Source organism: Acartia tonsa, chromosome 3, assembly GCF_053477335.1.
Source record: "Acartia tonsa isolate MP-2025a chromosome 3, ASM5347733v1, whole genome shotgun sequence".
Classification (NCBI taxonomy): domain Eukaryota; kingdom Metazoa; phylum Arthropoda; class Copepoda; order Calanoida; family Acartiidae; genus Acartia; species Acartia tonsa.
The window spans coordinates 53,230,625-53,258,434 of NC_137262.1; the positions used below are offsets into that span (position 1 = coordinate 53,230,625).

The 27,810-nt window shown below is 35.5% G+C and overlaps 2 protein-coding genes across 3 annotated transcripts in view; one reads left to right on the forward strand and one right to left on the reverse strand.

Annotated features, from left to right (window-relative positions):
• Positions 1-20,171, forward strand: part of LOC145314580 (uncharacterized) — a 53,773-nt gene extending 33,602 nt beyond the window's left edge. The window contains exons 11-21 of one of the 2 annotated variants that reach the window (XR_013877812.1): positions 3,728-3,857; positions 5,531-5,578; positions 9,308-9,369; positions 10,252-10,357; positions 10,605-10,639; positions 11,837-11,935; positions 12,500-12,598; positions 13,996-14,070; positions 14,802-14,873; positions 16,517-16,552; positions 16,912-17,014. Coding sequence is in view for 1 of the 2 variants with exons in the window: in XM_080154559.1 (XP_080010685.1) it covers positions 3,728-3,857; positions 5,531-5,578; positions 9,308-9,369; positions 10,252-10,357; positions 10,605-10,639; positions 11,837-11,935; positions 12,500-12,598; positions 13,996-14,075; positions 14,802-14,873; positions 16,517-16,552; positions 16,912-17,138 (994 nt within the window). In the remaining variant the exon portion in view is untranslated. Of the gene's footprint in view, positions 1-3,727; positions 3,858-5,530; positions 5,579-9,307; positions 9,370-10,251; positions 10,358-10,604; positions 10,640-11,836; positions 11,936-12,499; positions 12,599-13,995; positions 14,076-14,801; positions 14,874-16,516; positions 16,553-16,911 lie in introns of both variants that reach the window. The other variant, XM_080154559.1, reaches the window with a different exon arrangement.
• An 862-nt stretch (positions 20,172-21,033) lies between these two features.
• The window catches only part of LOC145314581 (uncharacterized), a 30,562-nt gene continuing 23,785 nt past the window's right edge, over positions 21,034-27,810 (reverse strand). The window contains exon 16 of the mRNA XM_080154560.1: positions 21,034-21,171. Within this exon, the coding sequence (XP_080010686.1) occupies positions 21,114-21,171 (58 nt within the window). The 3' untranslated portion in view covers positions 21,034-21,113. The remainder of the gene's footprint in view (positions 21,172-27,810) is intronic.

The following is a 27,810-nucleotide window of genomic DNA, read 5'->3' on the forward strand; positions in this document are numbered from 1 at the left end:
AAAAACATCCTTTAATAACCCATAATTGAATGAAAGATTGTCGACTTTAGAAAAAAATTGATTTTAAAGCACAACAACAATACTATTTGTTTCGTTCTATCTTATTTCAAAAGTCCCTAAAGTTAAAATAATGTTTTCTTATTCGTTAGCTTAATAACTTTGGAGACTTTCATTGAATTATGATTGGTTGGTTTATTAAGTTGAGGTGAAAAACGTTTCACTAATTGTAAATTACAGAAGGGGCAATTTTGTGTACCTTTATTGGGATGTTCATAAATTTATTGGCCATTGTCTTATCTCTTTAGATGCTTGGAAAACATAGGTTTTTTCCTGGTATACCTTCCCTTAATGCGTTAAAATCTCAAATAGTTAAGTTTCTCCTTTTTTTTATAGTTTCAAAAAAAGGAAAAATAGTGTTGAAATAACGCGAATAAATTGATATTCTTGTGGTTTCTACATACGTAGATAGAAAGATAGCCAACTAGCTAGATAGCAAGATAGATAGATAGATAGTTAAAATTGATATATTTGTGGTTTTAAAAAGTCACACGGAAACTATTTGTCAACCTTTTTCTAGCATGCAAACCCTTGTTTGCTGAGTGTTCACACAATGTGAAAACAATATCTACATTTATATATTCCAGTTTTCATTATGATAGAATTGTCTTATACAATTAAAACAATTAGCAATTGTTTCTGTAAATGTTGATTTTAATCTTCAAGTTTCAGGGCTTTCATGTTTAAAGCAAAGGAGATCTAGGTCTCTTATTTAGAAAGCTTCATTTTATTCTTGGTTGAGTTTTAGGATTTAAACATTATGGCCTCAAAAGTGGTGTAGTGACTTTTTTCGTTCTTGTTAAAACATTTTACACTGTACCTTTCAAATAGTCTTTCTATCTAAATAACTCAAAGTAAAAAATTGGATATGTTTTAGCTAATGTGTAAAAACACCCACTATACCCTTAAACCAGTGAAAGTTTTACATTGCTTGACAAAAAATAGTTTAGACAGGAAGACGTATTATTAAAACAAATAGATCTAAAACTACACCTCACACATTTTTATTTTATAGACTTATCGCTGATTTTTTTTTTTTTTTTTGATTATCTAAGTTAAATCCTTCTGAAACTCATCTTAATATTTAATGATTATGAGCTAAATTTTGTATTTCCAGTGTAAATAAATACCAAACAATATCCGCTGGAATAGAATTATTTCTCAGCCATAATGAAAAATCATACATAGCATCGCATTCCAGATAAATTTCCACAAATATTTAAATAGATTTTATAAGATTAAAACAAGTTTTTTTAGTTTAATTTTAATATCCGCGGAACACAGTATAAAATATGATGCAATAAATAACTTATATGAAGCCTTTTCAGTGTTTCTGAAATTACCTAATACCTACAATTTTTATTTACATGCAATTTATTGTTGTGTCGCTTTTGTCATTTCAATTGTTATTTTCTATGTTTGATTTTAATTGTATATGTTTTTATGTCTTAATTTATTTCTAATTACCTTATTTACTTTCTCTATTTCCCTTAGTTAAATTACCTTCTTGTCTAAAAAGTGTTTTTCCTGCTCTTTATTTAGAATCTTTAGAAACTTTGGCATTTATAATGTCTAAGAGCTATTCGTTATATACAGAAAAACATACCTTAAGGGTAGAAAAGCTTCACTTTTAAAATATTCTAAACTAATAAAAGACTAGTTTTGAAAGCTATTAATTTGCACAGAAATGTTAAACAAGCAAAAACTTTTAAAACCAATTCTCAGAAACATTCAATCGGGGACAAGTATTCTAAAATACAAACAATAGAACATAGTAAATACTTATTAGTTAAGCAAAGAAATTATTTACCTATCTTGTAATACTTTTAAGGACAAACCGCTGGTGCTGTGCTACTGACTGAATGTTGAAGAATGACCATTCAAATAACTTTTGGTTTAAGAATAGAAAATAAGTTGGATGTGCGTTGTTTTTTTCAGTTTGAGTAAAATTTATTTGAAACCATTAGTAAGTGTACCAATCATATAAATCGCACAAATACACTTTTTTGTTTGCATATTTGACCACTTCCTAGAATTGATAAAGTTGGCGGGGAGTGAAATTATCAATTTAATATTTCATGACTAATCTATCTAATTCACTCTTAAAAACCTCTTTTCATATTAGAACTGCAATGCAATGTAAATTATCAGATTTTTAACTAAATTTTAAAAATGTGTAAAGGTATCTGTTAGTTATCCGAACGATGCAAGCTGAAATTTTTAATATACTGCTATTATTAATGCTTGTTATTATCAAAATTAGGAATGCCTTGTTTCAACAAATTTGCATAATTATTAATTTAATAAGTCATAAATAAGTTTTTAAAGTTTGCTTAGTGGGCTAAATTTTGGTAATTATAGCTTGTTTAGGCATATAACTCAGAAAATTTAATAATTAATCATAATTTTCAATTGAATTTCATTACACATTATAAAATAATCAAATAAATCTTTTTCGACTTATTACCAAAATGTTTTATAGTTATTTGAATATGATTAAAAGTGAAATGTTGATTGCATGAGCAATATTTCATTTGAGAGATAAATAATGGAATAAATAAATGGATAGATAGATGAAATTTGTTTTCTCGTTGTATTTTTTTCTCCCAGTTTTATCATATTTTATAAATTTCAATACAACATCATCTTTGCTTTTGGATCATGATGGTTTATAATCTAGTTAAAGAGAAAAAAAACCTATTTATTTTATTTCTTGAATTAAATTCTATAATGTTTATTTTCCTAAACATTTAGTTTTTAGTATATTTGACTATCGTCTTAAAACCCAACTTTTTATCTGCCATATTTGGTATTTAATTCAAATTATTCATTTCAAATTTTAATTTTGATCTAGATTTACAAATACTTTTGTCAAAGTGTTATGGTTTCAAAGATAACTTAGCAATGATTTCAATAACCAATGAACCGATTTAGTTACGTTTAGGTAACCTTAACGGTGGTCCCAGGATGGTTTTAGACTATGATATTAAAAAAATAAGTCTTTGGGAGGTTTTAGGCTATAGTTTTGCCACTTTTCAACCACTTCTTATAATGAGCAGAGCTCATAATGCTAGGGGTGAAGCGCGATTAGAAACAAGTAGCTGCTCTTTTAAAAACATTTTAAAAAAGATTTGGTGGTCAATAAAAAAAAAATAACATTTAAAGTAATTTGTCCCGATTTATTTGCCTTTGCAAGGGCATTCAAGAAAATTCTTTAAGTTAAATAACATCAAAGTATCATGCTGTTAAACAGGAATGTACTGTGATTAATGGGTAAAAACAACTATCAATCTAACTTTGTACTACCATAATTGTTTGTCCAGCCGTAGTTCATTTGGAGAAATTAAACTTGTTTAATGTTCGAACTTGTGAAAAGAAAAATGTTAAGCAAAACAAAATTTAATCAGCAACTAAAGAGATAAGACAATGGCCGATTAATTAATGTACATCCCGAATGATCAAACACAAAATTTCCCCTTCTGTAGATTAAAATTAGTGTTTTAAACGTTTGAACACTCAACTTAATAAGCTAACCTACTTAGTTCACTTCAGTCCCCAAAGTTTATAAGCCAACGAATAAGAAAACTTTCTAATAAAACTTTAAGGACTAGTGTATTAAACAGTTCATTATCCCCTCTCTCTCTGATATTTAATACATCTGTATTTTTAGCACTGTGAGGCTGGAACCGGATGAGAGCGGCATTGGTAAAGTGAACGGGAGCCGTAACGGACGAACTCCGTTAAAACCTGGCAGAGGCAGCAGTCGTACAAGTGTCAGGAATAACCAGATGTCAGGCCAGGTAAAGCTATAGTAGTCGTACAAGTGTCAGGAATAACCAGATGTCAGGACAGGTAAAGGTATAGTAGTCGTACAAGTGTCAGGAATAACCAGATGTCAGGCCAGGTAAAGCTATAGTAGTCGTACAAGTGTCAGGAATAACCAGATGTCAGGACAGGTAAAGGTATAGTAGTCGTACAAGTGTTAGGAATAACCAGATGTCAAGACAGGTAAAAGTATAGTAGTCGTACAAGTGTCAGGAATAACCAGATGTCAGGCCAGGTAAAGGTATAGTAGTCGTACAAGTGTCAGGAATAACCAGATGTCAGGCCAGATAAAGCTATAGTAGTCGTACAAGTGTCAGGAATAACCAGATGTCAGGACAGGTAAAGGTATAGTAGTCGTACAAGTGTTAGGAATAACCAGATGTCAAGACAGGTAAAAGTATAGTAGTCGTACAAGTGTCAGGAATAACCAGATGTCAGGCCAGGTAAAGGTATAGTAGTCATACAAGTGTTAGGAATAACCAGATGTCAGGACAGGTAAAGGTATAGTAGTCGTACAAGTGTCAGGAATAACCAGATGTCAGGACAGGTAATTTTTTTATGGCTAGAATTTTGCTGAAAGTGTCTAGTTGTGCATAGAACCAACCCTCCCTTATCATTAAAAAAAAGTATAGATACATATTTTATCTATAATTAAAGAAGCAAAAGCGATGCTTTTCTACAAATGGGCTGTTTGTGTTTTGGGTTAGGTCATTAAAAAAAATAAAAATATTTAAAATCATCTACATTACCAATACAATTAATTACTTATAAGTATATTCTTGTTTTATTACACGTTAATTGCACCAAACTACAAGCAAACACAACATTTTTTGACAATCTAAATCGTGGATTTGTTAAGATTAAGTAAATTGAAAACGTCATTCTTATCCGTATGGTATATTTCAGAAGCTCTTTATAGTGGCTAAAAAAATTACAATACAAATGGCCAATGATAGGCCAATACACAGACTGACTAAATTACCAATTGCAGGACAGTATATATATTATAATTGACTAATGGAAGGCCAGTTTGACGTCATTTTTATAGGCACTATAAAGAGCTTAAAATTTTCTGTTATGACAAAAATAATTTATTTTAACTTTAAAATATTTCTTCTTGTAAGAACAATTGCAACACGCATTGTAAACTTTTTAAATAAAAAATCCACGATATAGAATTAAAAATTTTCGCATAAGGCATAAAATGTTGGGTCCACATTTGTCTATGTCCAAAGATAAAAGATTAAATAGTTTTATAGCCTACTTTTATTTATGTAATATCTACATATTTTTAGAAAGGTAAACTTTTTTGCAATATAGAAATAGTGCTTTCATGAATTAAATGCTTTTAAGTGCTTTTAATCAAAGAATATTTTTTTTATCCATATACCAACTTACTGACTCTTAATTTTGAAAAGGTTATAAATACTTTTAGGGGAGTATATGGAAGATCTTATTAAATTTGTCACATCACCTTTACCTTTTTTCTTATCTATCTTTACATTGTCTGCCAAATAAAGTTACAAAGTTCTTTATAAAGTTATATGTTTTGAAATAATAGACCGTTTACACAATTCAATTTTGTGTTTAAAATAATTTTGTATTTTATACTTTTTAACAGGAATGATTTATAAAAATTTTATTTTAGAATTCTCTGGCAAGTAACACAAGTATCCATAGCAGCAGACCATATACAAGGAATAATATCTACTAATATAAACAATGTTTTTTATCAGAGGTAAATGTGCTTGTGACAAGTTATATGAACTTGTAACGCTTCCAAGTGCAATATAGATTAAAACAACATCAATACTTGAATCCTCTAAGTCTGTTGAATTCCCTCACAATAAAAAATCTAGCATTAAAGTAAGGTGGAAGAAACTTTGGATCTACTGCAGTTCACGGTAAAATATTGCTGGTAACGAATATTGCTAAAAAACAATGAATTTTAAAGGCTGCTAGCTGCAAAACGGCTGAACTTACAGATTATACCTGCACACTATTTTAAGCGGTATAAGAAGGCCTTCAAATAATCTGGAATAGCCAAGATCCAATGATGCACAGGGAAAGCTTCACTTAAGAAAAAACGCGTAAAATAAGCCTTTATCGCGCATTTCTCTGCACTGCGAGGTAATTATGCATTATTGATTGATGGCTATTTCAGATTATTTGTAGGCCTTCTTATGTCGCTTAACAAAAAACAGTGTGCGGGCATGATCTGTACGTTCAGCCGTTCGGCAGCTAGCAGCCTTCAAAATTCATAGATTTTTGGCAATATTCGTTACCAGCAATATTTTACCGTGAACTGCAGTAGATCCGAAACTTTAAAAAAAAAAAAAAAAAATTTCCTCACATGGAAAATCTGAATCACCTTTTTTATCTAAAATGATACCCCACCCTTGATTTTTTTGTTATTTTCTTGTTGATAAAAAAAACAATTGATTGGTTTTCAATTAGGATTATTGTGAACTGATAAGAAATATATCTCTGAAGCGCCACTTGGTTACATAAAATGCTTTGTTTAAGTCAAAACATTTTTGCTCTTTACCTGGATGTCCCTGCCATCTTGTTGGCATCCAATGCCCGCCAGGATGAAGATAATAAAAGAATTAAAACTCGTAGATATGTATAATCACCATTTAAAAAGTCAGTTAACTATAGTCCTCTATCTTTTACATAGAAAAAAACAAATGAAACAAGGGGGGGGGGAGGGGTCTTCCCCACTTTAGGGGTTAATAATCCAGTCCAAAACTGACAGAATGTATTAAGACATCAAAAATGTTCTTAACCCCTAAATTATCCAATATCTGCCTAAATGGCCGTTTTAAGTATTTGATAAATTAGTGCACTATTAAATTTGATGAGGCGGAATTTATATGTACAATTTATCTTAAATAATTCGGATTATACATTAAATGGTGTGTCATCGTTACCACATATTAAAATTATATTTAGAAAGGAAGATTTTTGTGGTAGGTAAATTTGTGGTTTATTTAAAATGTTAATGACACTATTTTATACATAAGTAATTTTTAAAGAGGCATTTTATTTTTGAACAGCATACTTTTTTTAATGTTTTTAATGACATATTTTCTTACTTTTTTGTCCTTCTGTTTGTCTAAAACGCTAAGAAAGTGTTTCTAGTGGAAAACTATGTTTTTTTAGCCTCTAAATCTACCGGTTTAATAATTTTTCGCTACTTTTGGATATTTTTTTCCTTAATTTAGAAGCATGACACTTTTTATTTATGTAAATCAATTTGGCTGTTAAGCAAAAACACTTCTGTAAGACATATTGCTTTAATCAATTTACACACTGTCATTTTTAATAATAATTTTTGCATGTGCAGATTGTTTATAACAATTTGTGCAAAATCGTTAAAATTGCATATATTTTAGAAGAAACTATTTTCTTAATTATCTTTTATTCAATTTAGACTATATTGCCTTATATTACTAAACAATTCATCATTGAAGCAACACAGCTTATTTGGCTTTTTCGAAGTGTTCCATTAAAACTGGGTAACCACAAAGCATTAAACATGTGAATTTGCCTGATATTTCCGTCTACTTTCAGTTGAACATTAGTTAATGGAATTAAACAATTATTATCATTATGGAATTAGTATTACAATAAGAGCATACTGTGTTAAGTTTAGACTGCGCAGATTCTGTAGATTCTAAACTGCGCAGAACTAAAAACTGAGCTACAGAATACTACAAATTACATAAAAAAAATAAAAAAAGATACTCCCTTGAATTATAAATTAGTTTATATTGTGATATTATATCATCACATATCCTTAAAATTGCATTTATCACAAACATTTTACAACTATATTTAGAATAAAATGATACTATATAAACAAGAACATTTTATGCATATAACTTTTTGAGGCTGTTTTAAATATTAAAGATAATTACTACTTTTATTCATGTGAAATCAACATTCAACATTTTAATGCCATTCAACTGTTTTTAATTAACTATGTAAAATATTTCCGAATCCAAATAATTTCCGTTGGATCAAAACCGGATCGGATGAAAACGGAAAATTTTTGTCCCAAACCGTATTATTGAGAATTTTCCACGAAAAATAAAATATCTATATGGAATTAATCCCTATTTTGATGGCCAGAATCTTCCTACCCTACGGCCAAGAAAACTGAATTTATTCCTTTTAATTTTGCATTTTAATATCCTCGGAAAACTGTCTATAATACGTAACGAATGATCCATAATTAAAAGAGAGGGAGACCAAATTAGAGAAAGTGAGAAAAAAATTAATATAAAAGCGGATGGATTGCGTTGCAAATATTAAATTTTGCATCTAAATTAATGGAGAGTGATAATTAATCTGCATGAAAAAATAATAAGAGAACAGGACAGTATAGACGTCCAAAGGTTGGGGTAAGGGGGTGTTTACCCCGTTAATTTTTGTAACCCCTTATTTTACCCCCTGAAAATATATTACCCTCTTATTCCTTTGAAACCACTCATTTACCTCCGACAAAAAAAGCTTGGTCGCCTCTGAAGGACACTTAAAGATTTAGAAATCCTTATACTAAAGTAACAGGGTGTGTGTCTGTGTGTTTGTCTGTACCGAAGGATCACGCCAACCGCTGAACCGATAGGGTTCTCCTTAACAGGATAGCTTCTCATAGTTCCAGGGAAGGTTTATAACTATTTTCTTGGGGGATGGGACACCCCCAACCCCCCAAAAAATTAAAAATACCCCCCCCCAAAAAAAAAAAAAAAATTCCATCCCCCAAAATGTTTTTTTTTACTTTTTCTTTTAAAATCTAAAATAATAATAATAATAAATTGGGTTATCAAATTCGACTTTCCCCTCCTCAAGTGCCTATAGACGTCTCGGGGCGTAGCCGCTAGTAAGCAGATATAAGAAGTAAAAGTTGCAACCCCTAGAGGTTCCAACTTCCAGACAAATGAAATACTTGGTCGATATACGGTAAAATAAATTATTTCTAAGAATACATGTACATTGTACATGCCTTAAATCTAATTTTGAATTGTTGGTGAAAATTTTGAAAATATCTCTGGGCTAATTTACAAAATATAGATTTTAGGGAAATTAACTTTTAAAGCTGAAATTACGATATTCTAGTTATTTAAATCCTATATTATTTTGTAGAAAGAAACTAAAATAAATGAAATTCTGAATTACATTTTAAGAAAATTTCATTTGTTAGTCTATCGAATTTTATCCCATTCAGTACAGACATTTTTAAAAGTCCCTGTTGTCGCAGTGTGCTTTTCTTTCTAAATTCTGCACTTACTACTTGTAATTATTGTTCGTCTGGTTTAGCTACAAAAAACGTCAATTTTATGCAGTTTGTTATTTGTTTTGTGAAATTTTGGGGTATAAAATTAATCTTGAACTAATATTAGATATTAAAATATTTAACAGGAGACATTCGCACAATAACAGTTTCAGAAACTCCAGCGGTATCTTAGTTCCAGGAGCCAGGTTAGTAATAATTTTTATTACCAAAGCTTTTTTTACAGTTAGAGTCCGCACGTCAATACTTAACGAATAGTACTTATAATCAATTTAGAAGTGTTAGAATTGTCCTATTTATTTAAAAATTGGTGTTAGGAGATCCCTTCTTTAAGAGGAATATTTACAAAAGTTATGCATAGGTCTTATTTATTTACTTGGATTCTATTAACAATGAGGCATATTATGGCACTAAGCAACCTTGTAAGTGGAACTGCTCTGCGTCATCAAATATTTAAATTCTACCGGCTAGGCCCCTAGAGACCTCTAGAGACAGACAGACTAGTATGTTACTTTTATATTGGAATTACTATTTATCTATCTATCTATTATAGGGCTGGTAATAGCCTACATGCGTCCTCCAGAAGTATAACAAGGGTTGAGGACAGTTTCAAAATATTTAATAGTTATTTCTCGCATCGTATTATAAACAGCTGTCCGTGGATATAGAATGTACAATTATAAGAATAAAACCAGTTTTTTTAGCCCCGAGGTGCCGAAGGCACAGGCTAAAAAACTGGTTTCAATCTTATGATTGTACATTTTTATATTCGTAGAAAGCTGGATATAATATGATGCTAGACATAGTTTTTTCGTATGGATGAGAACCGGTTCCTATCCACCGGATTCGAATAAATACGAGAAATATTATTATCTATCTATTACAGGGCTGGTAATAGCCTACATGCGTCCTCCAGAAGTATAACTAGGGTTGAGGACAGCCTCAAATATTTAAATATTATTATATATATATCTATCTATTACAGGGCTGGTAATAGCCTGCATGCATCCTCCAGAAGTATAACTAGGGTTGAGGACAGCCTTAAATATTTATCTATCTATCTATTTTAGGGCTGGTAATAGCCTGCATGCGTCCTCCAGAAGTATAACTAGAGTTGAGGACAGCCTTAAAATGGCCAGAAAAGAAAGTGTTATCCTCAGAGGAGAGCCATCAAAGGTAAACAAAATTTTGGATCAAAAAAAGAAAACGAAGTAGCGGTATCGTATTTTAGCAGTAGCTTTTGATAGGTTAGGTTAGGTAAATGTTAATGATTGCCTCGCAGGGTTAAAGCCTCTCTCCCTCAAGTAGCTAGAAATAGGAAAATAACTACTGTGAAAATACGACGAAGCCCGCTGCTTTATAATAAACAATTTTTGTTTGATTACTCCATTGAAAAATTTGATTTGATTTATTTTTTTTTCAGGATTGGGTGTATGAAGATTCTTCTGGATATTTCAGGTTAATAGATATTAATAATATTTAGATAGAAATCAGGGAGGGAGGGAATATTTCAGGTTAATAGTTAGATAGAAATCAGGGAGGGAGGGAATATTTCAGGTTAATAGATAGATAGAAATCAGGGAGGGAGGGAATATTTCAGGTTAATAGATAGATAGAAATCAGGGAGGGTGGGGATATTTCAGGTTAATAGTTAGATAGAAATCAGGGAGGGTGGGGATATTTCAGGTTAATAGTTAGATAGAAATCAGGGAGGGAGGGAATATTTCAGGTTAATAGTTAGATAGAAATCAGGGAGGGTGGGGATATTTCAGGTTAATAGATAGATAGAAATCAGGGAGTTTGGGGATATTTCAGGTTAATAGTTAGATAGAAATCAGGGAGGGTGGGGATATTTCAGGTTAATAGTTAGATAGAAATCAGGGAGGGTGGGGATATTTCAGGTTAATAGTTAAATAGAAATCAGGGAGGGTGGGGATATTTCAGGTTAATAGTTAGATAGAAATCAGGGAGGGAGGGGATATTTCAGGTTAATAGTTAGATAGAAATCAGGGAGGGTGGGGATATTGGACTGTTTATTATACTAAAACCAAAACTTATACTTTTGGGTACTTTTATTAAATCTTTATCAGTCAATTTAAACTGGTAATATTCACACCTTCCAACTTATTTTTTAATTCACATAAAGGGTAATGTTATCTATCATCATTTGTGATGTGCATCAAATTACTTTTTATTGTCTTATCAATAAAGTTCCCTCATATTTTAGAAAAAGGGATAGGTATTTTTATCAGTGATCTAAAGGGATAATTAATGTTCAATAAATTGATGCACATCCCCAATGATAAACAAAATTTTCCCTTATGTAGATTACAATTAGTGGTGGAAATGTTTAGCACTCACTTTTATAAACCAACCAATCTAATTTCAGTAAAAGTTCCTAAAGTTGTTGTGCTAACGAAAAAGAAAAAAAATACTATGAAACTTTGGGGACTAGTGTAATTAACAACCAAATGTTTCCTCCCTCCTTGTAATACATTAAGTTAACAAAAAGCAGGGCAAAAAGAATAGATTTGTGAAAAAAGATATATTATTGAAAGTTATATATAAAGTAAAATTGCTAAAAAGAATGACAGACAAAGGACTTATTTTAACTACCTGAATATCAATTAATCTGATCATATTTCTCTATTATAGCTGGATATCTCGACTTGGATCTGGAAAGAAGAAACAGTACAGTGTGTATGAGAAGAGTAAAAACAAATCTAGTCAGAATAACAAAAATAATAAATACAGGTAAATTCTTTACAAAAAGGAAGTATCCTATTCCTAATATTAAATGGCTTAAAACCAACATTAAAATCATACAAAAATTCCCTTGAAATTATTATTTAAAAGCCATTTTATTCATGTTTTACATTTACATCCTTATCTAACAATGAGCAAAATCCTGTAAAGGAATATGTAAGATTTGCCTAGCCTTGGAAGTTTTATAGGATTTATTGTATTATTGTATTCGTATATCTAATTATTTATCTATCTATCGACAGTAATCCAAAAAACTAGATACTTTGCTTGCAGCTATTACTTCTATCTACCTAACTATCCTTCTGATAATTTATTTATATTTCTATTCAATTTTCTATATTTCTATTAATATTATCTATTAAGCCAATCCTAAAACGAGCATCCAGCATACATTTGAAATCAATTTCTTCGTCTAAATACCTAAAAGATATCTCTATATATATACATTTGTCATCAAAATAAAGATGATATATATAAGAAATAGTCCATCTAATCTATACTATAATACTATTTTATCTGTTTATCTATTCAATTAATCATCTTTGTATTTAGACAATCCAAATATGAGCACATAGCAGATATGAGAAATTCTGCAGTAATTCCAATGAAGATTAGCAAACGCGCCAGCAATGCCAGTAATTTTAATATCAGGTACAGTTTTCAATCTATATATCTATCAATCATTTTTCATCCTATTTTTTTTTTCTTGAATCATATTATCAATCTACCAACCTAAACATTTATTAATCTATCAATCAATCTATTTATCTTTACATAAATGATTTATTCTATCTAGTTTTTTTTCTCTTTAAATTTTTATGATATTGGTGTAGAGAGTATGATTAGTGCAGATGAAGATTATATCCAACTATTTCTATCTATCTATCTATCTATCTATCTATCTATCTAGACCTATGAGAGCCCGTAGTGTAGAGAGTATGAGTAGTGTAGATGAAGATTATATCCAACTATTTATATTTATCTATCTATCTATCTATCTATCTAGACCTATGAGAGCCCGTAGTGTAGAGAGTATGATTAGTGCAGATGAAGATTATATCCAACTATTTCTATCTATCTATCTATCTATCTATCTATCTATCTATCTATCTAGACCTATGAGAGCCCGTAGTGTAGAGAGTATGAGTAGTGCATATGAAGATTATATCCAACTTTATCTATCTATCTATCTAATACCTAGGAGAGCCCGTAGTGTAGAGAGTATTAGTAGTGCAGATGAAGATTATATCCAACTATTTATATTTATCTATTTATCTATCTAATACCTATGAAGGCCCGTACTGTAGAGAGTATGAGTAGTGCAGATGAAGATTATATCCAACTATTTCTATCTATCTATCTAGACCTATGAGAGCCCGTACTGTAGAGAGTATGAGTAGTGCATATGAAGATTATATCCAACTATTTCTATCTATCTATCTAGACCTATGAGAGCCCGTAGTGTAGAGAGTATGAGTAGTGCAGATGAAGATTATATCCAACTATTTATATTTATCTATTTATCTATCTAATACCTATGAAGGCCCGTAGTGTAGAGAGTATGAGTAGTGCAGATGAAGATTATATCCAACTATTTCTATCTATCTATCTAGACCTATGAGAGCCCGTAGTGTAGAGAGTATGAGTAGTGCAGATGAAGATTATATCCAACTATTTATATTTATCTATTTATCTATCTAATACCTATGAAGGCCCGTACTGTAGAGAGTATGAGTAGTGCAGATGAAGATTATATCCAACTATTTCTATCTATCTATCTAGACCTATGAGAGCCCGTAGTGTAGAGAGTATGAGTAGTGCAGATGAAGATTGTATCCAACTATTTCTATCTATCTATTTATCTAGACATATGAGAGTTCGTAGTGTAGAGAGTATGAGTAGTGCAGATGAAGATTATATCCAACTATTTCTATCTATCTATTTATCTAGACCTATGAGAGCCCGTAGTGTAGAGAGTAGGAGTAGTGCAGATGAAGATGAAGATTGTATCCAACTATTTCTATCTATCTATCTATCTATCTATCTAGACCTATGAGAGCCCGTAGTGTAGAGAGTATGAGTAGTGCAGATGAAGATTGTATCCAGCCATTTCTGCACACCAAGTCAGGTTCTTGAAAGTTTTGCAATTTGCCATCAGGGCAATTCGCACTTCGGTCATTTCTTTTTTGCACATTTTTCTTGTTTACTTTCATTAATTCCATTTTTATTTGCATTACTTCGGTTTTTAACTTTATTTAACTTTGTTTTCTAGTTGTTTTAATTTCAATAAAAATTATAAAATTTGCAATAAAACTCTCGCAACCTTTGCAAAATTAGGAAGTATATTGTGCAAAAAGTATACCCCCTAAAATTTTGCACTGTTTGTTTGAAGTAAAACTGATTATTTTCAGAAAGTTTGCTGAATATTTTGTTTGTTTTTGGTGTTTCTAAAAAGAAATACAATAAATTTATGTTTTAAAATACAAAGATTGATTTAACGCTGACAACTTAAATTAGATCTGTTTTTTTTTTGTGTGTCATCATTTTAATTGCCTACTTACAATACATAATCATTTCTATCCTTGTTTTAGATAAGATAATTTTGTCTATAATCCTATTTTAATATTTCTATTTATTACTCTTTCTAACCATCTTTTTTTTATTCAATAATACCTATACTAGATATAAAAGGGATTTATTTTTAAAAATGTAGAAGGCATTTTATCTTTTTTTTGAGACGACCCCTTTTTTTTCTTTTTAAAAAGTTTTATTTAATTTTTTTTACCAACCTGTCCTCTTTCTATCCGCTATTCCGACTAATCTATTTGTCTACTTATCTATTTATCTATTTCAGAACGGAATCTACCGTCTCGTCTGTCAACAAATCTGGCAGAGATTGAAAATAATAGAGCTACCAGATTGTCAGGTAAAGATGGGTGATTTACCTTAGAGTGCATATTGAACACTGAAAACTTGCTTCTCCCTTATTTTTCAATTGTAATAAATTGAAAATAATGGGGTAGTATTTTCCCTACTCCAAAACCCTGCAGGGGTCGTAATTCTGCGGGGCCCTGTACCTGCGGTGCCCTATCCCATTATACCTATGATATAACCAGAAATGAATATGCACTTTTAGGAAAATTGCACAAAGTTGACAACCTCTGTAAGTGGTTAGGCTCAATTTTATCTGATTAGTTTTAATAGCATCGGAGAAAATAACACTTCCGTTTATTGTTACATTTCTGTAAACCTTATCAATCTATAATACAAAGTAGAATGATGTCTGTCCGTCTGTCCGTCCGTCCGCCCGTCCGTCTGAAGCTTAAGATCTCGATAACTACTGAACCGATTGGATTCTACTCTTCAGGGTATATACCTACTGGTCCTGTGGTGGTTTTAGGCTATTTTCATGGAGGGTGGGACACCCCCAACCCCCCTAAAAAAAACAAAAAATCCCCCCCCCCATTTTTTTTGCAGAAAATTTCCCTGGTCCTTTTTTTTGCAGAAAATTTCCGTGGTCCTTTTTTTTTGCAGAAGATTTCCTTGGTCCTTTTTTGTTTTGCAGAAGATTTCCCTGGTCCTTTTACGAATTTCAACTTAATTTTTTTTATCACCTCTTGGGGTTAAGCCCCTAGAGGCTAAGGGCGAAGCCGCTAGTTGTTCTTTAAACTAAATATTCTCTGTTATTTTCCCCTAATTTGCAAACATATTTCAAATTTGCACATCCCCGTTTCCCCCCTTCCCAATCTCCCTTCAAAAATTATTTATTCATCTGCAAAAAGCAAAGCGAAAAGGTTTTTAGGTTTAATTTTGCATATATTGATTTTTTGTCAGGCGAATATTAGCAAAGATTGTGTTCATACAATCTAACATAAGAGACGGATAGAAAATTGAAAATAGTGGCGCGAAAACGATTTCTTCTGGTTTGAGAAAACGTTTCAAATGCTATAATGCCATTACAAGAATAGCGCTAAAAGGCAGATATATTGAGTTTAAGTTATATTATTATCTACATATAACATTTGTCAGTTTCGATCAGTTTTATATTATGCAATGAAGTCGATAGAGGTTTAACGAAATAAATCTCAACAAAAAACATAACTTTGTTAAATTGGCTGCCTTGTGTTAACGCCCTCTGTTTAACTAGGCTTAAATAGACAGTAAAAGGTTTTATACATTTTCATTCATAATAGAATTTGTTTTCATTTTAGTTATGGGGACAATAAGCATTAAAAGGGGGAATTATATTACTATTTTATGTATATTACAAGTTAGAACTATAGTGGCTTCGTATGTAGCCTTTACAAATTTTCCTAAAAGAAGAAAAAAAGACTGAGAGATATACAGCATAACAAATAGACAGACAAACGGTAAGACATAGAGACAGATTAACAGACTGGCGTATAGAAAGACAAGCAGCCAGACAGAGTGACAGACGAACAGACACATACTAGTACAGGCAGACTGATATTCAAGTATAGTCTTTTTATAATTTATGGCAATATTTGATTAAATTGATGATTAACGTAGTAAACAAAACAATAATAATAATTAAATTTGTTATTTTAGGTTCTCTAACGCCTGTTCCTTGCCCAACTGTCCCAGGTATTATAATCTTACAACCCAAATTGTTTTTCAAATTTTGGCAAATTTTCTACAGAAAACAATAATTTTTAAGTTTCAATCAAAAACTAATCAAAAATTACTTATAATAGTTAATTAACGTATTGTGTTAAAGAATAAAGACAGCTTTCCGCGGATATAAAAATGAAAAATTAATATTTAGATGAAGGTCTGGACTAAGAAAACTGGTGTTAATTTTCTCATTTTTATTTTAATATACGTGGAAAATTTTCTGTAATATGATGATACACATGATTTTTCGGTTACCACGCTATACTGGAATTATAATTCTTATTCAAAATTTAAATATATTCAATATTGACAAAATCCAAATTTTTCAGATGGTTATGACACCATGGGATCCACCGGCTCTCGGCGGAAAGTCTCGCGCAACGCGCGCCACCAATCTCCCGCCAACGAGCCGTTGTTAACGGCTCTCGGCGCCCCTGTTGCCGACTCACGGCGGAACGTGACCGTTCACAGATCTCGTGATCCGATTCCCGGCGAGGAGTTTAATTTGAAAAATTTTGAGAAATCGTTGATTAGCTCGAAAGAGACAAATGTATAATGTATTTTTTTGTAATTAGTTTTTTTAAAGTTAAAATTGCAGCCAGTGATTAAAGTTTAAATACAATACGCATTGGCTAACATATTTTTGGATCATTGAATTAAAACGAAGTAACGGGTTTCGTCGTATTTTCACATTAGCTTTTTCCTATTTCTAGCACCTGCGGGGGGCTCTAACACTGTTTGGCCAATTTCCGAACACTGTGGGGCAATCATTAGCAGTTATCTTGCCTAACCTAAAATAACCAAAAGCTACTGTGAAAATAGGACGAAACCCGGTGCTTAATTTACTTTCTATGATCCAATTTTTCATTAACAAGTATTTAGGTGGAATCACATAAAGATAAGTAATGTATACCTATTTAGAATTTGGGTTTGACTATAATGTATGTTTTTATGTTATTCCGGCTATTCTTAACTACAAGCCAAATAAAATAATCATTATTATTCATAATTGAAATCATAATACAAAAGATATAAATACTACTAAAATATTAATTTGTTTAGCAACTCTTCTGTAATTTGAATTCAATATCAAAATAAAGCAACATCATGCAAACCAAAATTATGATATGTTTTGAATGTCAGAAAATTTGGAGGGTAAAGATTATTCTTTAAATGATCCTCTTTTTAAAATTTCAGTTTCCATAAAAAACATAATTTGATCACCATTTTTTGATGATAGTTAATAGCTTTAGTTAAAAGAACATAAAAATGCAATTAAACATGTAATGTACAAAAAAAACATGATTTCTCGGTGAAATTTTCATCATAAAATTTACATTATAATATTGTATTAATTTTGTTAATTTTTAAAACTAATTTGAAAGATTTTTTGCTAATTGCTAATTCCCAAAAATTGTATTATTTTTTTTAAAAACTAAAAACACTAATTTTTCTTTTTTCTTTGTTTGACATTGTTAAATTTAGTTAGAGAGGGGGACAGTTAATCTGATAAATAAATAGTAGACCAAGATATACATAATATTTGAATTTTTGATTTGTAGGAAAACCTAAGTAAAAAATGTCAGTAAAGAAGCGCTGGAAAGTGTTACGTCTGACGTCATAAAAATACGTCTAAAAAGAGGGATGAGAGGAGACATGGTAAAGGGAACCCCAAAAAAGAAATGGATAATAGACCATTTTCATTACGTCACACATGACACTTTCCAGCGCTTCCTCGGTAAAACTTAAAAATGTAAAGAAATGTTCATTAAATTTATATTTTTAATTCAGCTTTGTATGTCTAACGCTTCAAACTTTTTGCATCCAAATAACCTATCCCCTTGTCCCTCAAAATTAGTTAATACTTTGTTATTGCTTATTGTGACGTGAAGCATGTGTGTGCATTTACACGGATTCAGGGGTGTTGAGGTTTCTAGTATTACTGCTAATTGTTGGATACATGGTCGTATCAAAGTGGGTTGCTATTACCCTTTTAAAATTTAATTAGAATACCGATCCCTGAAGATATATGTACAATATTCCTTAAATTGTTGGACTATGTTGACTTTTCCTATAACAATAACAGCTGAATCCTCCTGAAAAGAATTTTTTCTTTTATTGGCCTTTCCCTCCTAATCCCTGAGTGCAGTAAAGTGTGTTTCTAAGTTTTGTGGATGCAATAAGGAAGAGACAAATATTCATAAAATCTGTTTGAAAATTTAAAGTTGCTATGTGATATTTTGATATTTGATAGAATAGAAGGAGGTTTACTATAATAGAAATGTATGTAGAATATACGCGGATATTATGACAAAAAAATGTCGTCACTTTTGGTTGCTATTTCCCATGTTATTTATTGGCCAGCTCGTTTTGAACATTATTTTAGCCCGCTACAAATTTCGCTTTATCAGAAAACATGAAAATCTGGTGTAAAATCCAAGAAATGATAAATCCATTTTAATAGATTTGAGGGGATCTTAGTAGTTCTTATGAAAATAACTGTAGGACCATATCTTGATACCTTACCGTTTGGTTCTAAAAGAAATCACTAAATATCCTACTCTTAATCAATTCAGATTCTCTTTCTACAATATCAGTCTCTCTCAGTGTATGCAATTAGATTGTTTAAAAATTTAAATGTTTGTTTTTAAGTGTTAATGTTAAGAATGTATTAAAATGTCTAATTAAGTTAGTGATTATAGCCCTTTAATAGTTTAAACAAATTTATATAGATTTCATATCATAAATATATATTGACAATAGATTTATATTGTTTTCCAGTTGTGATTAAATTTGTTTTCATAAGAAAGACAAAAATATACATATTTAATTTTTCGAAAAAAAATGTAATTGTTTTTTCAAAATACATTTTAGAAACAGTTCTTTAAAGCATAAATTTGTATTTTCTTTTCATAAATTATATTGACTTTTTAAAAGTTGAGGTAAAATACTTTCTGCATATTTAATGTCTCTCCTTATAAAATTCTTTTTTTAGATAAATATTGCAAAAAATAATAAATACAATATAATAGAAAACTATTCCATTTTAATTTTTAAAAAATTAAATTTAAATAACATTTAGAGATAGATTTGTTAACTTATTAATGATAATTTTCAGTTTGGAGTTTGAAAAACGTCTCCTTTCTTAAAAATATGAGATTATTACCTCTATCATCTTAAAAATATGTAGGAAAACTATTGTTCTAAATACAATTAACTAAAAAGTATACCAAACGTGATACCTCAGAAGTATAACAATAATCATCACTAATATCTCAAAAAAATAATTTTACTCCTCTACCAAAGAATTTAATTTAATTGTGAAGGGTTTAATTTTTTTTGAAAATGAGATAATGTAGAAAAGAAAAATGAGGGAAACCATTATTTACAAAAACTTTCATTAAAGAATCTAGTAATCTCAAATCACTTTTTAACAGATGAGAACAATTTTCAATCAACATTTAACTGAATATAATTTTACCTGCCTAATTCTTGTTGACATTAGTTTCATAACAACATTTTAAATTTTATTTTTCTCATTTTAATAACTTGTTGATAACCTTTTTACATGAATAAATGTTAAATCTAATAATAATTTTTTCAATTATTTGTTTGGTAAATCGTGTATGATAAATTATTGAGTTATATTGCTCAAATGGGTTAGTGATTCATATTGGGGATAAGAATGACATTTTTAATCAGAGTAGCGCAAAAGGGAGGTATAGATGTATAAACTCCCCCATTACCCCTATAGATCCCCATTCACAAATATTTACACCCCCGAAATACAACTAAGGGGGGTGTCAAGGTAAAAAAGCAACACACCCCTGAAATTTACAAAAAATGCAGGGACACTTGGGATAGGATTTTGAGTTAGTGGTTGTATATTATACACTAAAAATACACTTCACTTGTTTTGTATAATACACCACCTTAAATTTTTGTTTAAGGGGTGTTTCCAAATCTTCTGTAAAAAATACGCTGTACGCCCCTGTTTACAATTTAAATTAAATCATCCCAAGAAAAATTGAAAAAAAGTTTATAGAAAAAAAAGCTACCAGATCTTTTAACTACAGTTAAAAGAAGACAATTTTTAATTTAATTTGGTGGGAAAAGTCTGGATATTGTTATTCTAAAACAATAATTGTATTTTGACTTTTAAGGGACAAAACAACATTTTTAAAATCCAGATTTAAATAAAAACATTTCTACTTAATTCTTTTTGATGTTTTAATTCAATATTTAAAAAACACATTTTTTTTCAATATAAAAAGTTAATTTTGAATTTAATCAGATAAAGATTTAGGTATTTTTATATTTTCTCTACTATCTTACTTGTTTATTGTTTATTACTTCAGACCAGATTAGGTTAAGTTATACTGGGTATTGGTTAGCTCTACATTGTTAGAGCACCGATTTATTATTTTAAAAAATCATACTAAAACACTATATTATATAGTTTTTAATAAATTTATTTCTTTTTTTACACAAGTATATAAGCAATGTAATTATATTTTATTAGCTCTAGAATTTAATGATTAATTTTTCTAGCAGCCCGTCTTCTAGCTCTTCGTACCAATCTCTTTCTTCTGAATAAAAGATATTATTAAGTATTTAAATAAATCAAAAACCAAAAAAAATCAATTTGTATTTTTTTTATTGGATGGCCTAAAAGGACAGTCAAACCTGGAAATTTGGTTTGATATGTTTAATTTAAATATGACACTCAAATATTTATTTGAGATTGTTATTGTTGACTTGATGAAGGGGTAGAGAAATAGTGTGGTATCCGCCTAGGGTAAATGGCAGACACCAGAGTTCGAATAAAGACTACGGCAGTGTGAACAGACGTGGACACCTTACTATAGAGAAGCTACGCTTCTCTAGCAATCACTAAATAATAAACATAGTCTATTCAGTTGTTTCTTTATTGAAGGTCTAAGAGTTACTACTGTTGTACAACATAATATAAATACATATGGATTAGGAATAAAGATAGTTAAAGATAAATCATACAAGTAAAACATAGATAATTGCAATGGTTAGGTAGATGGCTATCCCTGTCCGGGGAAGGCAGGATAGCCCATGGAACAGCACAATAGGTAGATAAGCATAGAGGGGTTGAGTGGTAGGTCTGGGTACTAAAAAGGGAAGGTTTGATGATTACTGTGACAACAACAGTCTGTGTGGGGGTGATTCTATCAGGTGAGGGAAGGCTTAGATCCTTTATCCTCAGGGTTGAGGTGGTGCTGATAACTTGGTGGTTGAAGGGGAAGGTTCCGGTGCTTAAGATGGGAGAGGGAGGGGTAACACCCCTCCCTCCATTTGCAGGACAACTGAGAGATGAAATCAATACCGTTATCTGACATATTTTCAGGTGGCTTTACAATTGTAGAATAACAGGATTTAGCTGGGTGCGTAGCATCACTATAATGTCTTGGTTTCTGCATGGTCCAGAGTTGCCGCATACCACAACTCTCCCCTCGGAAGGCTGGGAGGGGTTGTCTGCACCGCCAGACTTCCGACAGTGGTTGCGGCCTTCAGTTTGTTGTCCTTGTGGAATGGGTCCGCCAGGATACCAACTGCTGAACGGTGGTAGACTCCAGCCCTCCCAAGGTCGAACGGAATCTGCTATATCTGCTGGAGTAGCTGGTCCTGGTGGATGTTCTGGCCGTTGGATGTGTACCTCTGAGGCCACCCTGGCAACCTCCAGGGGTGGCACAGCACATGAGGCTGGTGGTCTCCATCGTGTTGGTCACCTTGCTGCTGGCAGGCTGGCTACTGGAAGCAGGCGCAGCTTCTTCGCCCTCGGGGCTGGTCAGGTTCATTCGGCTTCCAGGGTCTCTGTCAACGCGGGCAGGTGGTGGTTGCCATACTGTAGGAGCGTTGCCTCCCTCAGGCTCATCCTGGACATTGGCCGGGTGGTGCATGGCAGTCAGACCTGCAGGGTAGGGGAAGGTAACAGTCCATCCCTTATGCCGGAGGCTGTCTTGGATCTGCAAGGGTGGCTCCGCTCCAGTTGGCGGGGAGACAGGCCCATCCACGGCCACTGCTGCTGGTGGACTGGAGGCACAAGGCTCCGGATTTCCTCCCCTAGCCTGAAGGTGTCCAGGCACATCGTCTCCATCTTGGGTAGACATAATTGTTGGGGATCCTCTACTTCTATGGTTAGGCTCGGCACTTGGCGCATCTAGTTGAGTTACTCCCCAGGCAGCGGTCAAAGCTTCTTCAGTTTGGCTGGTAATGGCTGATATCCTGGTTCCTGGGGCAGATGCAGGGGGCGCAGGCAAGTTTGACCCAGCCCAAACTTCCTGGTACACCAGTGCAATACAATTACCCTGGCTTGGTTGAGGGAGGTAGACAGCTGGATGCAGTTGAGGGTGAGGGACAGCTGGACTCTCCCTGCTGGCTGGGGGCTCTGGCTGACTGGGGGTGACGGGTGTCACCCCTTCCTCTGGGGCAGCGGGCTCGTTCCGGGGTCCAGGTATCTCGGTGGCGGCGACGGTTGTCGCCCCAGGCACCAGCGTGGGGGCGCTGGATAGCACCCCCCAGTCTTCACAGGGGTCCAGGTCTCTCGGTGGCGGCGACGGTTGTCGCCCCAGGCACCAGCGTGGGGCGCTGGATAGCACCCCCCAGTCTTCACAGGTGGCGGCGATGGTTGTCGCCCCAGACATCAGCTTGGTGGTGCAGGGAAGCACCTCTCGTTCCTTCCAGGTGGTGACGCCGGTTGGCATCCCATACATCGACTCAGACTCGCTGGCTAGCGCCTCTTGCCTCTCCCGCTCGGCGGCCGCCAGGGCCTCCCTGTACACTGTCCCGGTGGCGCTGGGTAGCGCCCCTCGGCTCTTGCTGGGGGTGACAGGGGTTACCTCCTCCTTCGGGGGACGCGGTCTGACGGGTAACATCGCGTTGAGGCCGACCGGCAGAGGCCGCAGGACTTCTGGCTCCACAATGTTGGTTGGCTGCACGAACACCGGTCCCATGTGGTTGAGGCTGAGGTCCAGGCCAACCCGGTTGGGTTCAGCCGCTCCTCCCAGCACGTTGATCCTAGCCACTATGGTCCCAATCTGAGACACAGACTCCTGGGTAGCCGCGGCCCCAGCGGCGGCAGCTGGTTGGGGTGACGGCTGGGCATCTCCCTCCAGGTGGACCTGGGTGTCCGACTGGTTGTAGGCAGGTTGTTGGGCTGCCTGGTGTTTCTTCATTGCCTGGTCCCAACCGGTTCTACACTTGGCGGCTGTGTGGCCGTTGAAGCGGCAGCGCTCCTTCGTCCAGCTGGGTCCCATCAGTCCGGCTTCCCCAGGGTGTATCAACCTGCCAGGTCTCTCCTCCTCCAATTGGGGCACCAGCTGACAAACAGGGTCTCCCCTACTAGGGGTCAGGCAGTGCTGGGCTGCTGGTGGTGGCTCCTTGGTTACATTCAGCCTCCTCCCCATACACACAGGTCCCTTCCATCCAACAGCGGCTCTCCTCTCCTGGGTGGCGAGGCCAGCCTCGGCCTTAGCTTCTGCAGGTGCTTCTCCACATGAGGGATCCTGCCTCTGGGTACGCCAGGTAGTTGGTAGCAAAGGCCGTTGATGGTGCCAGTCGGAAGGGGGGCTATGATCTCTGGGGGGTACCTGTGGCCAGTGTGTGGACAGGTACCCACAGTTGAACCAGCAAGGCCCAGAAGATGCCATACTGATGGTAGCCTGAACTGTGTTCTGGACTGCCAGCAGGCTGTTGGTAGCCACCTGAGTTGGGCCAGAGTTGCCAGCTGGTATTGCGTCCCTGCCAGGCTCCGTCAGCTGCTGGTGGGGAGCCCCTGCGGTGGTTCTGGTTTTGGCAGGGGGTGGCCTTCTTATTGACTTCCCTAGTTGGAGCTCTGCATCCTGGTGGGCCTCCATCTTCAGCAGCATGGGGGGACTTGGCTGGGACATGTGCAGTGGTTCAACAGAGTAGAGGCATCTGGTCTTGGAGTGTGGGGGAACAGCCTCACTGCTGCTGGTCAACCCTGCTCCCTCCGTGCTGGGTAAATCCTTCCACTGCAGCGGGTCACCATTCCCCATCCTTAGGCCGGTCCCCAGTCGTTCCATGCCTGGGGGCTCCCAGGGAGGCTTGGGTGGCGGCTCCCACACCCCCAGGTACGCGTCGGGCATCTGGGTGAAGAGCCTATTCCCCTGGGACAGCTCCCCATCCTCCAGCTTGGTGAGGCCAGCGCCAGGGAGGACCTTTCCACCCCAGAAACAGGTGGTACTGGCCCTAGGGCTGGGCCCCTTTGGAGTCTCAGTTCTGGTGGTAGTGTCCATCTTGGGGCTGGCCACTAAGTCTCTGAAGCTTGTCACCTTCTCATTAGGCTCAGTTGCATCGTTCAACACCCCCAGGAGGACACCTACAGGTTCAACCATCCCCAGTCCAGTATCGCCATTTCTCGTGCGTTGAGCACCAACTGTACAGGAGCTGTGCAGCGGACATTCAGTCACCCTTCCAGACAAGGGCATCTCAGGGACCAGGGGTCTGTGACCTGGCATGTGTTTGATGTTCACTGTACTCAACACAGTAGGCCAAAGTAATAACAGAAGCAGCATCTTGTATGAAGAAGCAGAGAGTGGTGGGGTACAGATGTTGGTGGTTATGGTCCAAATGAAGACTTCTGTCCACCACAGTGCCAGCAGCAGGCCTAGGCACACAGTTAATGCCCAATCAGGAATGTCTTCTATTGCCGCACGTCGGGCTAGGGGCTGACAATTTCTTATCTTGTAGATATAGGAGCAGAGTAGAGTAGCCGCGCCGCAAGGAGGTTCGAGCCGGCTCACCCCTATTATAAATACTATAGCTGTGTAATTAGGGTGGTAGTCCACGTAGCCGTAGGCTCGGTCCTCCTGGCTCAAGAGTTTCTGTGGCTGGCGCGTCCCCATGATAAGTAGCAGGGGGTTGGTCTGTTGGTGCCAGCGTCTTGTTTAACTGTTGAGCCTGAGTTGTTCTCCTTTCCAGTATAGCTCTTGATTTCTGTGATAACCAGCGGATCTTAGCTTAGAGATAAAAGGGAATATGTTAGGTATCCATAGATGTCTCTAGGAGCGTATCCGCTAGTAGATATATGGATAGGTAGGCTATCTATATATATATGGCTACACTCCCATATATATATATACGTGTATAGGAATATCCCCAGAGCTAGCTAGCTTTCCTCCTTGCTCCAAAAAATCACGCTTCCTCTGTATATAGTTCACAACTATGAGGGTCTATGGTCCAGGTACACACCACCACTGCCCAGTGTGGGGCATCAAGTCAGGCTATGTCCACAGGGTGGGCGTACTTTCGTTCAGTTACCATACCAGTTTCCAGTGTTGTATGGTGAGGTTAGTATTCACTTACTTGCACCCATGATACAAAAAAACAACACTATTTATCACTTGGGTATTTATATATACAGATATTTTTTTCACTAACCACTCAGCTTTGAAGTAGGGTTGGCAGGGCTAGGAAGATGTTGAGGGTCTGAGCTGGTCTGAGGAACTGATTTAGTTTTCCTTATCACACTGTAGAGAGGGAGGGAGGAGCTTGCAAGTTTTTCTTCTAAAAAAATATCTCTGTTGTATGCTATAGAGTGGCCCCTCTCCTGTGTGTGTGTGTGTGTGCGTGAAATCTCCTTTCCTTGCAGCGCGCTTACGCACCGTCAAATCCGCACACACGGGTAAAACGCGCACTTATCCCTCAACTCACTCTCTCATTGGTCCGCTTTGTCCGTTGAATTTTTATGATATGTCCCGCACTCGGTTGCGCGATCCGTAAATGGCGCTCTGTCCTCCCGATCGCTAGCTCCACACCGTGGGCGGACTTAGTCAAGTGTGGGTAGGAGGGGGGAAGCGCGTGAGGGGACGGGGTAAAGCCGTCCGTTCCCCCTGTGGGGAAGGGGGAGTGCTGTGGGTTTGAGGTAACTGTGTGATGAGGTAATGTTGCCCTCTCTCCTTAATCCTAGGCTTATTGTTATATCACCTTGATTGTATTCTCTTCAATGGAGAGTGGGCCCCTCCCTTTCCTCTGGAATAAAGGGTGTATTTGTTGTGCAAGAGGCTTGGGTGGTTAGATTGTTTATCAAGGCATTGTTATATTACATCTAGATTCTATTTTTGGCCTTATCACAATACATAACAGATTTGCTTACCAAGCCTGTTCTATTTTTAGTTGTTATCACAATACACAACAAATTCAAGCCTGTTCTATTTTTAGTTTTATCACAATACACAACAGATTGTTTGCCAATCCTTGCTCATAAATCTATTGTTTAACCATCACACTAGGGTGGTAATCCCTACAATGTGATATAATATCTGCTTTTCTAGATGGGTGGCTGCGCTGTAGCCTCTCAGGATACTTGGAGTTGACGTAGTTTTCCCTGCTTTGGTGCACTACACTCGTATGTTGGCTCGCAGCTCGCAGCTATGTGGCGTGTTTCAGCCTATCGGCGGCAGGGAATGTCCCGTCCTGCTAGCGCCGTATATCCGAATCCGGCTGATGGCGGCAGGGAATGTCCCGTCCTGCTAGCGCCGCTGGTTCGGATCCTGCTATCTCTTGCAGTAAATGTTGGCCTATTTTCAGCCGTTTGCACTTATTTGGCCTGTTTCAGCCAGTCCGCAGGCCTGTTTCAGCCCTTTGAGCGCTCAATTCTCCGTTAGATGTCGGCGCTTCTCGCGGTTCTCCGTCAAGTTTCGCTGTTTCACTTCCACAACTGCCGGATGCAGAGTTGGACCTTGCTATCCAGGGTGGGTAATTCAGGTTGCTTGTGTCAGTTTTGCCAGTTTTGCTTCCACAACTGCCGGATACAGAGTTAGACCTTGCTATCCAGGGTGGGTAATTCAGGTTGCTTGTGTCAGTTTTGCCAGTTTCACTGCTGGGAGTACCTTAGCCTCAGCTGCGCGTCTGCTCTACACTTGTGGTTTGCCGTAATCTCACACAGCTGTCACCAAAAGTTGTGGTATCCGCCTAGGGTAAATGGCAGACACCAGAGTTCGAATAAAGACTACGGCAGTGTGAACAGACGTGGACACCTTACTATAGAGAAGCTACGCTTCTCTAGCAATCACTAAATAATAAACATAGTCTATTCAGTTGTTTCTTTATTGAAGGTCTAAGAGTTACTACTGTTGTACAACATAATATAAATACATATGGATTAGGAATAAAGATAGTTAAAGATAAATCATACAAGTAAAACATAGATAATTGCAATGGTTAGGTAGATGGCT